This window comes from Penicillium manginii, assembly GCF_028828005.1.
Source record: "Penicillium manginii strain IBT 31320 chromosome Unknown utg000001l:1.0-3466041.0:1.0-3467806.0, whole genome shotgun sequence".
NCBI lineage: Eukaryota > Fungi > Ascomycota > Eurotiomycetes > Eurotiales > Aspergillaceae > Penicillium > Penicillium manginii.
Window position 1 is genome coordinate 1,090,199 of NW_026643102.1, and position 13,948 is coordinate 1,104,146.

A 13,948-nucleotide genomic window follows, 5' to 3' on the forward strand; every position below is an offset into this window, starting at 1 on the left:
AAATTGCCGATCCTGGATGAGGAAGAAGAAGCGAATAGAAATGCGGACTTTGACAGACACCAGATGTATTATTTTTGTGATAGAACCATAGGCTGCACAATCAACGATTAGGAACTAGAATTACTGGATATCGAAGTGCTAGTATACTATTCTTGTTCTATCTCCTAGATCATAGATCAGGGGGTAAGAGTCAAGTAGATCGCTCAGAGCTCTACGTAAATTGGAGGACCTTTCAAGCTAATTCTTGTATGATTCGCAATATGGGTATGTTTTAATGTACAACTAATTCACAAAAAGAATCCCCTCAAACCGGCGTGGTCCACCACTGCCGGCTAAAAACAGGCATACACTTCACCTGGGGCGGAGGGGCCTTCTGCCATTTCACCATCTCCTCATCTTTACTATATTGAGTATGACCGACAATCTTATCAACATAGCCGCGCTTATCCTTCGCATCACGGGCGCGGTCATACTCATACGCGACATTCACAGAAGGCACAGTGAGAACCTTGCCCAAACCGAGACCCCACAGGTCCTTGGCGAGAGTCATCGGCTCACCCATGTAGCACTCGTCCTTCTCCGAGCTGCGGAATTTTACCTTGCCCTGGATAAATGGCTGCGCGTCTAGAGTGACCATTCCACCCCAGCAGGAATACACCTGTATGGGAAGAGAATGGCCCCAGCGAGTTGCGCTGTCGGGGTGGTCGAAGAACATATCATCGGCCAGCCAGTGCTGGCTATCGTGAGTGACCTCAAAGAAAAGGTTTCCCGACATGGAGCGCGAGACCCAAGAATCGTAAAATGAGCCCCCGTTCGCATTCCAGTCAAAAGCGCATGTCATTATCGCAGACTGGCGAACGCGCTGATGCAATAACTCGAGAATATCTTCCGGGCAAAGCACGACATCATTGATAAAGAGGATCGTCGGATTCGGAGCGAGAATTCCTTGCTTGTTGTTCCCCTCCTCGATTAGCGGTTGAAGCGCTTGGTTGCGGAGGTGCGATAATGCGGTGATTCGATTTTCGCCCGAGGCTTTGGGGTCTAGGGAATTTCGAGTAAGGAAGTAGGGCACGCCCATGGCGTTAAGTTCGGCCTTTAAACCGGCGAGAATCGCATAAGTTCCGTCCGTCGAACGACCCTCCACAATAGATAGAGCGCAATACTCTGGTCCCAGAAAACGCATTGTTTCGATGATAGTCCCCATAAGTGGGAGGATAATGTGCATTGCTTGGTATAGGTCCAGCGCGAAGTAGTATTGGATCTGGGGGGAGGCGGAGGGAGATGGTCGGAGATGGTTGTAGCGAGAGTCAATGGATGCAGCGCAGTCCAGTTTCGCTGTGAGGTTCATATCGTGATGCATGATGCTGCAGACGAACTCGGAAATGTCGGCGTTGTTGTAGGTATTCTTTTCGAGCTTTATGGCTGAATTCAACTTTTCAGCAATGGGCGCTGGGTCGAAGTCGATGCATTGCGATTGATTACGTGTTTGGGTCGCTAGGTCCATTATTGACGGAGAGGAGAGGGAGGAGGAGGACGACGACGACGAAGATGATGATGCTGGCAGGATGTTGAGATAGAGCCATACTGTTATAAGAAGACCACCCGTGGCAATGACAAGCTGCAGGAGTTGTCGTTGAGAAGGCCTCCAGCTTATTTTGGATCCAACTAGGCGTACGGCGGATTCCATCGCTTGGTATTTAGACCCTTGAGCCCCGGGGCCCAGCATGTTAGGAGATCCTTTGTAGTGGCGTGCTGATCAATGTATAGGTGGGGAGGGTACGAATCCGGGGTTCGAAGATCAAAGAAACCATAGGGCTGAGAACGAGCGACAGAGAAACCAGAGATCCTGAAGGAACACGAGGGTATCGAAGATCTGGGAGGAGTGGAAATTTAAATCGGGAGGACCGGAATTGAATGATCGACCCATGTTAAGAGTCCCCATTATTGCTTCGCCTTAACGCAGCACATTAGGCTCCGCCATTAGTCGATGAACATTCATTCGGGATCGCATAAAGCGAGCCTCTAATTGGACCCAAATCCAAATTTAGACCCGCATCCAGGCTTATCCCACCTTATCTCTTTCACCTTTGAGCTTTCGGAGCCTCGCCAAAATACGCCAAATCACGCCCTAAACCCAGTTGGAACTCGAATGGGCGCCTTATTGCACCCACACTGCTTACCAAAAAGGTTAATTCATTTACAGAACGCGTGCTCTGAGCCACGACATGGCACACGTGGCCCTGGAGTCTCACAGTCTGTAAGACATCCCATTCCATCCCATCTCGGTACTCCGCCGGGGTCCCTTCATGACACAAACGGATGATGGAACGGCCCGTGGAATTTCCCCACGGCACACATTGCGAGATAGAGGACTTGTTAGTGTTGATTTCTTTTACATCTCAGGCGGCACCTCAGTCAATAGTCGCACTTTTAAGCTGCACTGGTTGCGGGGCCACATCTCGAGCCGAAAAAAATCCCGATCGCGATCGCCACCTCTATCGCCTCTTTGGTACTAGATAGCATGTCGTTCTTTTTAACTAGCGCGTGCAATTCCTCCTCGTGGGTCTGCACTGTCGGCAATGTTTGCAGACTGGGAAGTAGCGAAGATTTTTTTAATCTCCGAAGGTAGAGAACGTGGTTAAGGCTATGCGAAATGGAAAATGTGAGTGGCGGGAGAGAGAGAGAGAGAGAGAGCGAGTGCAAGATTACCAGAAACCCAAGACGGGAAGAATGGACGAGTAACTGCCTGAGGCAACAATCCACTCAACGAACTCCAACCAGCTTCTGGAAGAAGGAAATGCCAGTGACAATAAGCATTCCGATCGGGATTTTCCTTATTCATAGCCCTAATCGGTCACAAGATTATTCTTCGAAGGTGATTTCACCTGTAGCGTAATGAACAGCGACAATGAAGCAAGCTCTAAAATCATCCATTTTAAGATGCTTGCTTGGCTGTGCCTACCTCTATAGTCTCAATTCAATAAAGCCATCGTCTGCCTATTCGTTGATCTTATTACGGAAAATTGTCTGGGGGTATTATTGCAAACGCGATCACCAAATGAAAACCTCTATACGGCCCTTTTCTGGCTATTTTTGTGCCATTGAGCGGGAGGAAACGAGAGAGCATCTTCCAAGGTTGTTGAATATATTCCTTTACTCTGCTAGATCTGATACATACGACCATAGGGTGTGGAGAACAGGGCTTCCCGTCCGCTCAGCCGTACTTAAGCCACACGCCGGCAGGTTAGTAGTATGGTGGGTGACCACATGCGAATCCCTGCTGTTGTATGTTTTTCTTTTTGCTTCTTTTGATCTTTGATATGCTGGGTTTTATTGCCCTTGCCGCTTTACCTTTCAGCCCTTGGCTGAACGCCCTGAACAGTGGCCCATCGGCTAAACTTCCCCTCCCACCCTTCTTTCCGCTTGTGTCCAGTCCCAGTTTTTGGTGGCCTGAACTAAACCTGATCGGAGCTAACCACCACATAAGATAAATTCACCGTGGCTTATACAACTGTCTATCCAGTCTTAGTTATGTTATCCCCAAGGGACGCTGTGAGTAATCTAACCATAGAAGATCTGCAAGATTCAAGTGCTCATTCCTATGTTATCTACTAAAATTAAAGATGCTCTTGTGGCCTAATACATAGGTTTCTTCACTAGTTAGAACTGAATTGAACTGGTATTTTTTTTTTTAAAAAAATAACCCGTGTGTTAAGGGCCTGGGGGTTCTTTAATAGGACAAAGGTCAACTTTCTTAGGTCTATTAAGTCTTAGGTTCTTATGTTGTTTCCTACACGGCTCAAATTGGTTGATGCTTGTCCAGCTATATATGGCTATATCCAATCTAAAAGAATGCTTATGATTGCTTTATTTCTATAGAAGAACAAGATATGATTAGATCAGTTTTTTTTACAATTAGTAGACTTGTTTATAGGTAGAGGAGTGGTCTTTATAATAGTATTTAATTATTACGTAAAGAGAGAGAGTGTGTGTAATTAAGTCTTAGCTTAGCTATAGATTTTAGCTAAGATGATTTTCTGTCTATATAGGATTCTGATGTAAATTGCCCCAATAGAGCTTGATATATTTAATATTTTTATTATCCACTGGATATCTATTAGGATCTATAATCCGTAAGTTGCGGAGTGGATTGATTATAGTATGTCCAAGGATCCTGCCCTAGCCTAATTCGTAAAGTGGGTGTTCGTATTTAGCCCTGGTTAGCAGATTGCTAACTAAGACCTAAATATATAATTAGGTGGTAGCAAAATGCCAAATAAAACCATGAATTTTGATCTTGGTTAAGTAGGTTAACTATGGTCTTATTTGATCGGTACTGTAGTCTATCTAGGTCTTAGGTTTGGCTTCCTCGATGATAACCCGCCTATGGATTTGCTAACTAAGACCCAATCTAACCTACGGAATAAGTTTTCGTAGGCGGGTTTTGGTGAGATCTAATTCGAGCCAATAAAATTGTGACTCCTCAAGAATTTATAATATTATATATCTATAATGTAACCCTTTCGAAGAAATGTGAGGGAAGGTATGGAAGCTTACTTGATAAAAAAGCTCAGTATTTGCCACTACGGTATGTTTGCTTTGATAACCCATCTTTAAGGCTCTTTCTAGTATCTTGTACAGTTTTTAGGGCAAAAAAAATAGGTCTCAGTCTGAAGGCGATAAGACTAGCTTCTAAATAGGTGGACTGAATGACTAGCGCGCAACGTGCTGTATCAGCCACCTAGCTATAGGCTATACACTTGGAACAGAATATATCCTCTTCGAATCAACATAAGAATCTGATGATATGAGTGGCTAAGGCACAGACTGGCATGTATCCATGTATACGCAGTCAGCAGTGTATAAGGTAAGGCGTGCCTAGGGCTTCCTCTTGTTCTCCCTTATCACCTACCACGTTTCACTCACTATAATAGCCAGTTAATTATTATAGATATATTTTCTATGCTTCATTTCCCTTTGGTCCTACCTTTACTCCGATCAAGATTACTTATGCTCTATCTATTTCCAACATGCCCACAAAGATCCCTATCACTGTAAAGGTTAGGGCTGACATCAAAGTATTTATTGATGGTCTTAGAGACAGCAAATTGACTGCCTTACCTGAGTACGGGGGCTATCTTAATATAGGATATTCAACAAACTATCGATTAGATCGCTAGTGGGTAAGGGGTCAAAGCTTATTCTATATATATATACAGGAAGCTAATATTAAATTCTCTTTATAGCTTACCGATAAAGAAACCTCAGTAACACAACTTACAGATTCACGTCAATAATTAAGCAAAAAAACCTATACCAGCTAAGGGGCTCTAGGGTAGGACTGTATCAATAGTACTCGTGCCTATAGATGGTTCGTGGACAGCACAGAAGATTCGAGATGTGCTTAAAGCAGATATTGTTGAAAGTGCTTGAGGATGTATTATAAGTAAACTTCGATGTGCTGTCGTTCGTGAACACACGTATACACTATAACATCGAAATCTTAGGACAGGATAGGACGGGTACTAGTCAGACAAACATTTGAACGACCCAGATTTGGAGTATTAGTTATTAATCCTTATTTGAGTTTATGCTTTGAATTAAGTTGGTTTCATGGATGAATTAGGGATACAAAAACTCCTCAAATAAGATAGAGACCTTTGTATGTAGGGTCATATACCCCTCTGATGATGAATCATAAATTTCTTTTGTATTCTATTTTGTATTTAGCGAGATATTTCTATGATTGTATTAAGATTTTCTGTGTTAATACGTTCTGCTCACAAGGCCTGTTATATTGATAGCTCAGCAACCTAATTCCGCACGTAAACTATTGGGATTTTTGTTACCAGAAGCTACCTTTTCAATCTACTCCTAAATTCTAGGACACCAAAGTATATTATCCACATACTATATAGCAGCTCCGTAGTCCCTTTTAAGACCACTTACATCAAATAGATCTGCCTACCCTAAGTCCAGACTACATATCTCCGCCATAAAGATATCTCACAGAATTATTGTTTCATACTTATCCAAGTGCTCCCAGTAAGCAGTTCCAGGGGCAGGATTACCTATATCGTAGTCTTCGATATTAGGTTTTATATAACGTGGTGTTCCGTATAAAAATCTAGGATGATAGTAAGTCTTCTATAATGGCATCACTGAAATATACTCCCAATCCAATATACCTATTAGGTCTCCTTTGTCATCAAGTAAAATATTGTACTGAAAGAGGTCATTAAAGAAGATCGTATTGGGCTCAGCAACTTTGCTATCAGTAGGGAAAATAAGATAGAAAATACTCTCTAGGTCCTTAATTATCTTAAGAATATCCTCTGCTATTTCTATTTCTTCTTTTATATCACTATCGAGATCTTTACATCTGGTATATTTATCTAGAACTTGTTAGTAGTCATCTCTAGAAATGGCAAGATAAGTATCTATCCAGTCTTTAGTATATAAAAATAGCTCTTGGAGGATATTCTAGTGACTATGGGAGCCCCAGAGAAAATCAAGGGACACAATTTGACCTATCTAAGTTCCTTTAATTTCAAGTCCTTTCCTAGTCTTACTAGGTACAGACTACTCAGTCAAGGCCGATTTCTTATCTGTCATTGCTGATAAGTAGATATTGCCGATACCCTTGAGTTAGTTCCTCTGAAGGAAAACAGAAAAATCTACGAATTTTCTAGTCAGCTTCAACTTAGTAGTAATATCTAGTTACCTCTAATGATCGGCTAGGGGATTCCCATGAATTTCCGTTATGAGTATCCACTCAAATCTAATTCCAGTCTCCCGAGTGGTATCATAAGCGATAATCCTGGATGTGGGGATCTCTATTACCCTTTAGACCTATTTCATAGTAGCCACTTCACTTTGTGTTTTTTGAATGGGGTCGACGGGGAGAGAAACGGGCATAATTAGGAATTTATTGTTAAGCTTGATATGATAGATCTTGTTGAAGGTACCCTCGGTGAGGTAGCTAACTTGAATTGTATTTGACGGATAGAGCGACTGGATTGTTTGCTCTATGGTGCTGATTTTGGGCTCATACGACTATCGAGGTTTTGGGCTAAAGAGCTTATCAGCCTATATCAAGCTGTGGTAGGGATCTGAAGTCATTACTAGGAGACCTGAAATATTGGATAGGTTGAAAAGATGGCAGATGTGATAGTACAGGGCTTTTGGTGCTGGTGTCACGTGTGTAAGTGTAACTCTGTCGGAAACGGTGAGACTGTATATTAGTCATCCCAAAAGTGGTTGAAATCTGATATATTACTATAGCCTATCCCTGACAATTTGTTTGTAAGCTTACATAACTGTACCTAAATCTTCCTGGGTGGTTATTCCGGAAGGAATGCTGTATCCTCCTTATGTAAGGCTCAATTTGTTCTGATAGTTACTTAGTAAGCCTGACTCTGACTGCCCTCGTTAAAGCGGCGTATCTAGGAAAGGAAAGCCCCACCGGGCAGAGGAAATATGATTCTATAGTGACAAGTAGACTGCGGCAGACCCGCAGGTAGTGCGGGGAGGTACTCCAACCCGCAAATAGAGGGTTGAGGGTAGCACTTTGATACCCCTACCCATTTTGGTAACTCGCGGGTCTAGGAGGGTACCCATATACCCTCTTGATTATATTATTATATGATTAGACTAAAATTACCTATTCAAGATACTTCATACTATCTATTATATGCTATTTCTATAACTATCCCTATTATATTGAGAGAACGGTCCTGTGGTGCCGCTCGGCATTGAGCGATGACGTAAGCTTGCACCGCAGCCACATAGGCTGGCTAGCATACTATCTTAATGAAGACACCTTCTTCACTCTCGAATCTCACTTTTATACAGGAATATAAAACAGAGTACGAGATAGATATTCAACTGGAGGATACCACAAAGCATACACTACAGGAGATTATAGAGATTAGCATACCGGACAGGGTAATAGGTAAGTATACAAAGTTCTAATACCACCTAGACCTACGATCATAAACAAGCTAATACTGACACACGACTTCGAGCCTAACTAATCTGGTAAAAATTCTAGGCATCTGAGTAAATAACACAGTGATAGGGAAATAAGCTTAAAATCTTTACTTTTACCTTGCTAATAAGACAAATTAACGTAAGACTTAGTGAAAGATTGGTATTAATCCTTAGATATAGAAAGATAGTGTCTTAAATTGATAATAGTTTATACTACCTATCTAGGTAGTTATAATACTATAGAGCTTTTATAATCTTTACTATAGAAAATAAAGTCCTAGTCAGGAGATTATACCTATATAGAAATATCTATCGCTGGACAGATAGCTTGAGCTTTGTAGGATCAGTAGAGTTCTTCTGTAGTCTGATATTTGTAAGCTACTGTGATTATGATAGAGAGTAGGGTTTCTAAAAAGACGATAAACAACAAAATGAGACGATATATTATCAGGAACAACGACGACATGACTTTTGCAAGTATTGACGGGGTGTTATATAGATCCACAGATGTATTGTAGGACTGTTTATCAACGGTTGGGATTACATAAGCCGAGAGTCATTCTGTTTGGTATATTTGCTTTATCATGTTTCTATCATAACCCCAACTAAATAGTGGACTCTTGTTAGAAACGCGGTCACTAGCCGGCGGCATAATCAGGTCCGAAGTGCTTTTTCGGCAATACCATGCATACTGACAAGACAAGTAATTATAGATTAGATCGTACCTGTGATACTGGAAGCCCAGCTGCGGCGCTATATGACTTCCCGCCACACTTTCTTGGTACTAGGCGATACCTTGAGAGCTGGCGAGAAATCCAAGACATAATCTGAACCAAATAGATCAGTGGCGGTGGAGTAAGCTCAAATATCCAGTTTCGACGGTCAGTGGTTATTATCTAATGGTCGAATCTCCAGCATACTGGGATTAGTATCAGTACGACAGGCCTAGTGTGGGTCTATACTGTCTCCTACATAGGTAGGCGGAGAGTACAAAATACTGCGTGAAAACCCTAGTCGATTAGTAATTTGCTAGTACCCTTATAATATATGTTCTGGTCAAAACACTAACTCAGACTTGTTTTTTATCTCCTTTGGTTGATACTATCACAGTCCACAAAGCTCTCTAATAATTAGTAATTACTATTTTCGGAAGCAAGACATGTGATTCAATTCAATTCAATTCAAGATTCTATTAACCTAATGCAGCCTGGCTAGTGAGCGCCGTGGCTATGTAGGTGTTCCCCCCATCGGGAACCAGAACCATCCTAACGCCACGCCCGCAGTAACAACAGACAAAGGAGATACGGCGTATTGCCATAGAAAAACAAATAATAACCCCCACAATGACGGTAACGAAACGCTCATAATGACCGTAATCGGCTACTGCCAGCTCACACAGCGCCTATGGCCACTCCCAGTGACCTCCCCTGTATTCTCCCCATCCCCGCCACTACCGCCATAACCTCAGTTACGCCCTGGTTCCTCCTGCAGTTGTTCCTTATGGGGTAGTAGCTCCTCCGCCTGTACGACCTCTCGTAGTCGCCAGTTGATAGTATACTTCCTTATACGTATCGTCTTCACCCCCTAGTGCCCGCTCCCTTCGAGCGTTTCAACGTTGACGTCGACATCCTCGTATTCCACGTCGCGGAATTGACCAAGGAGTCCAGTTCGGTGCATGAATTCGGCCACGTAGCGGATGGCCTGCGAGTCCGATACAATCGTGTTGTAATCGGTTGTGCGCCCTAGGTCGGTCTTGTACCAGATCTTGTTCAACATGGTTTGCCGTAGAAGCAAGACATGTGACAGGACTCGATCTCGTCTTTAGTAAACGCCCTAGTCTTGCTTTATTCCTATTTACCAAGTCCTCTGTAGGGACAAAGTTGGGAAGATTTTAAATCGAACAACCAAGTTAGAAAACTTTTGATCGTAGTCCAAGCCGCCCACTATACGCGACAATGCGATCCAAATTTCAGCAGATATAGTTATACGCTTTGAAGGAATGACGTGTCAACCCACTAGGTAAAAATCGAGCCCCCAACTGGAATATGATCGAACCGCTCCTCGAAAGTGTCAAGAACTACTTCTAAAAGACCAATGACCTCCCAACATTTTAGAAGGAAGAGAATTAAGAGAAGAGATTCAATCTACTATATATCCTCTTGTGTGATGTGTCATGCAAGTCCGTCCTTATAGGTTCGAATAGATCTATTTTTGGGATGATTGGGGGCACGGGCTATAATAGAGAGAGGGAGGAGGTCACCTGTCTATTTAAGTCTATGGAATAGGGTCAGGCTAGCTACTAACATAGATCCAATTCTGCTGTGTGTGAGGCATTATACATCCTAGGTAGACTAATTTTCTACAAATAAGAGTTTCCTCGGCTCATCCTCCATCAAAACCTTCGTCTTCTTTGCGATCCGCCCTAGCTCATCTACATTCCGTATTGGGTGCATATCATGTTCTGGGCGTGGCTGAACATGACTGATAAGCAACGGCAGCACCGAGGACTTCCACAATACCACACCCGGCCCCCGACTCACTATCACCGTGGCAGCGAGCAAGACGATCGACAAAGTCACAATAGTTGCTGTAAAGATAATCCACATCCATCGAACGTGGATAAAAGTCTCCGTGCGTAGCGCCTGCCCCTCCACCATGACAGCCTTCTTGCCCCTGCGCATCACATCCGTCATACTGTCCGCCATGGCTGTGATAGATTCGGAGATATTATCCTGGGTATAGAGGATGGTGGAGATGTCCAGATCGCTAGGATGTTCATCCGCGGCGATTGTCGTATTCAAAAGATTCTCTAGCGCTTTTACCAAGGCCGCAAACGTCAACTCGTTAAATACGTAGGCTGCATCCGAGGATAACGGTTTGGTTTCCTTCGGCGGTGTGAGGTCCCGCAGGAGCTGCTGCGTTCGACTCGGTTGAATCGAATGTCCCGGGATAAAGGTATTCGGCGTATACTCTTTCTCGCAGAAATAGACCGTACACTCCGTCATGGCCGGTTTGGTCTCAGGACGGGTATAGTTATCGAGGGTCCAGAGGGATGCGCCGGGGTACTTTGCGCCAAAGAAAGAGAGAATGGGGTTCTGGATCCCCCAGATGCGCGCGCCGTCGGCCCTAGTTCGCGATGTCCAGGGGTTTTGGACCGCCGTGTAGCCATCATCATCGATACCGAAATGTTTGGGGGTTGCGGCAAAGGTGAAGTTATTGGGTGAGGTGTAGTTGCACATGTCGGGGACTAGGGACCATTCGTGTCCGAACCAGGAGCCTGAGCCGGATGCTGAACATTTTTGGGTCGTTTGCTGGGTTACGTCGAAGCAGTCGCTGCAGATGCCTAGGGAAACGAAGTCGGGGTACCTGCATCTTCCTGTGGTACAGACCGGGTCGAGGGGTTTGTTTTGTAGGGAGAGGCCGCTGAGGATGGCGACTAGTAAGGGTGCGTCGAGGTTGTAGCTTAGGGTTTGGGTTACAAGAATATTGTTAATATTGACAGTATCGGAGCCGTTCAACGCCCAGGGGGGTGAGTATTCATGCGTTTTTTGAATCAATGCAGTTTCGTTCTTCCCGGCTGCCACGTTGCGCGAGGGAAAGGCCAGGATCTGCTGCGAGAAGGGGTCGATGGCGACGGAGAGGATCATGAGGATCGCGCCGGCTGTTGCAAGGCCCGGAGTCACTGTCCAGAGCACCTCGCATGCACCCCAGGGCCCGCGGCTGGCTTGGTCCAGCACTTGCATATGGTACAGCGGGGTGTGGGTGTGGGAACGGTATTGATTCCACTTGATTTGGCCGAGACAAGACGAGACGGGGATGATCATTGCGGCCTTGGCTGCTGTTGCGATGACGGATACCACCGCGTTAGGGGAGATGTGGTACTGCCAGTCCTCGTAGGAAGCGCCGTTGATATAGGCGAGGAAGCCCATCAGTAATGCGATGCAGATCACGCTGGACGTGGCACTTGCTATCTCCCAGACCCAGGAGCCGGTCCAGTCGAAGCGTTCCTTTTTTTTCGGTTTTTTCGATGGCAGGCCCTCATTCTCCCGTCCGGTGGTATCAGATAATGGTTGGCTCTCGGGGAAGAAGTATGGGGGCTGCTTTGGTCGGATTGGGGATTGAGGCTTTCAGTTCCGGCCTGCTCGATTGGACTAGATATCCGTGGAGGACTGAGTGAGGTGTATGCAGTATGCGTCGCCATGCTGTTATCGGAGATACGATCCCAGTCACAATGTCTTCAGGAGGTCGGGAGTAAGATAGACTATAGACTGTTGGAAAGGGATAGAGGCGGTGGAGTACTCACCATTGATGGTGTCAGGCAGCCTTACTATCAGCCTTGTCTGAAGTAAGGCTGAGTTTTGAATTGGCCTGTGCTGAGTGATATATCCCTTACTTACAACCAGGGACACATTTTAACGACACAATCGCATTCTATAGAAAACCTACTTACTGGGTGGATCAGGGCATTAAACCCCAGTATACCCCTAAATATGATAATTAGAATACTATAGTAGTTTGTGTTTACGCATGGGCTAATTGTAAGAAGTCCTGTATTAGGGCCCCAGGCACCACGGGTGTTGATTAGTCAACCACAGCGATGACACGTGACTACTTGCCACATCGATTTGTGGGGTCATTAGGCTGCTTTCTCCCCACCCTGGGCCGTTGATTAACCCCACGGAGTAACAGTCTCTATCTGCTTCAACGATTGTGCTTGGTGATTCCTCGGAGCCAACTGTACCTTGGCCGCTAAATGACCGCGAAACAGAACAGACTCAATGTGGGATGACGGATGCGTAATCGATAGATCACGTGATAGAAACATTGGCCAAGTTTGGAGCACCAAAAAATCGGAATGTCGCCAGTGAAGAGCCTCCCTTAAAGAGAGCGAGTACTTATAGCATGACGGGCCTCCTCTCACTCCAGTAAGTTCTAAGCCAGTGAAATCCTTTCTCGGGAATTTAATCATCTTCTCGAATCCAGAGTGTTCCAAATCGCGACCCTCATTAATTGAGGTGGGACAGGAACGTACCCGATTATGGGTGCATTTGGCTATTCTAGAGCGCTTTCCAACTCTGTGAATGTTGGAGTTCGACGCTTCGCCAAACCTTCAAGATGAACGATGTCTGCTTCTAGAACACCTCGACCCAGATATCTTTGGTTGGTGTTGCGAGTATGTCTACACAGGGAATTACACATTCATTTTTCCACCAGGCCAGGAGTCGACACAAAAACAATCAATTCGTCTGCAAGACTTCGGATTTGATGGTCCATTTGCTGTCGTGGTCCCTCATATCAGATCGAAAGGCTTCATCGCTCTGACTTGGCCAACCTTATTGACCATTCTCGAATCCATTCCTTTGCAAGCAAGTACCAGTGGGAGCAGTTGCGTCTGCTTTCTGTCAAGAAACTCCGGGATTCTATTTCAAACCTACGTCTCCCCAATCGTCCTACCGATGAACCACTCCGGTATTTTATGGAAAAGGCTAGATCACACGTTCCTCTGGGAGAGACACCCTCTTGATATTAAGATAATGGAATGTGCTGCAATCCGCACACGTGGGGTGTTGTAGAGATTTTGACGAGAGCAATGCCGGGGGTGGTGATGGGGGTGGGGTGACCTAGTAGATGACTCCGGCGAATCTGCGTGCATACGATGCATTTTGCTATAACGGTCCGACGATCTTCCCGACCTCTCTTCAGTATGATGCCAGTTCCGAAAGGGCGCAAGCCACTTGAGTCGTTTGATGGCTTCCTATACGGGGGGGAAGGGGGAGGGGGAGGAAATAAAGAATACCTTCGCTGCTTGTCTGCATTCTATGGATCCTGCGAGGTCTGTTTTACTTGGCTTATTAGCTTACTATACTTGTCTTTACAATACTCAAAGGTACCGGGGTAGAGAGGAAGAATTACGGGTAATTATCGAAGTTCGATTAAGTCTTTCATAACCGTTGTA

General features: G+C 44.8%; 3 protein-coding genes across 3 annotated transcripts; all 3 read right to left on the reverse strand.

Moving 5' to 3' along the window:
* Window positions 1-304: 304 nt before the first annotated feature.
* N7533_000422 (glycosyltransferase family 69 protein) lies at window positions 305-1,726 on the reverse strand (the record flags this gene model as incomplete). The annotated part of the gene is made up of 1 exon (XM_057097072.1): window positions 305-1,726. One exon carries the CDS (start codon window positions 1,724-1,726, stop codon window positions 305-307), a length of 1,422 nt encoding a protein of 473 aa, XP_056965565.1.
* Window positions 1,727-9,576: 7,850 nt separating this feature from the next.
* N7533_000423 (uncharacterized protein) lies at window positions 9,577-9,768 on the reverse strand (the record flags this gene model as incomplete). Its single annotated transcript, XM_057097073.1, has 1 exon — window positions 9,577-9,768. The coding sequence occupies one exon, from the start codon at window positions 9,766-9,768 to the stop codon at window positions 9,577-9,579; it is 192 nt and encodes a 63-aa protein (XP_056965566.1).
* A 575-nt stretch (window positions 9,769-10,343) lies between these two features.
* On the reverse strand, window positions 10,344-12,403 carry N7533_000424 (DUF3176 domain-containing protein; the record flags this gene model as incomplete). Its single annotated transcript, XM_057097074.1, has 3 exons — window positions 10,344-12,089; window positions 12,211-12,253; window positions 12,390-12,403. The coding sequence occupies 3 exons, from the start codon at window positions 12,401-12,403 to the stop codon at window positions 10,344-10,346; spliced, it is 1,803 nt and encodes a 600-aa protein (XP_056965567.1).
* Between the last annotated feature and the right edge of the window lie 1,545 nt (window positions 12,404-13,948).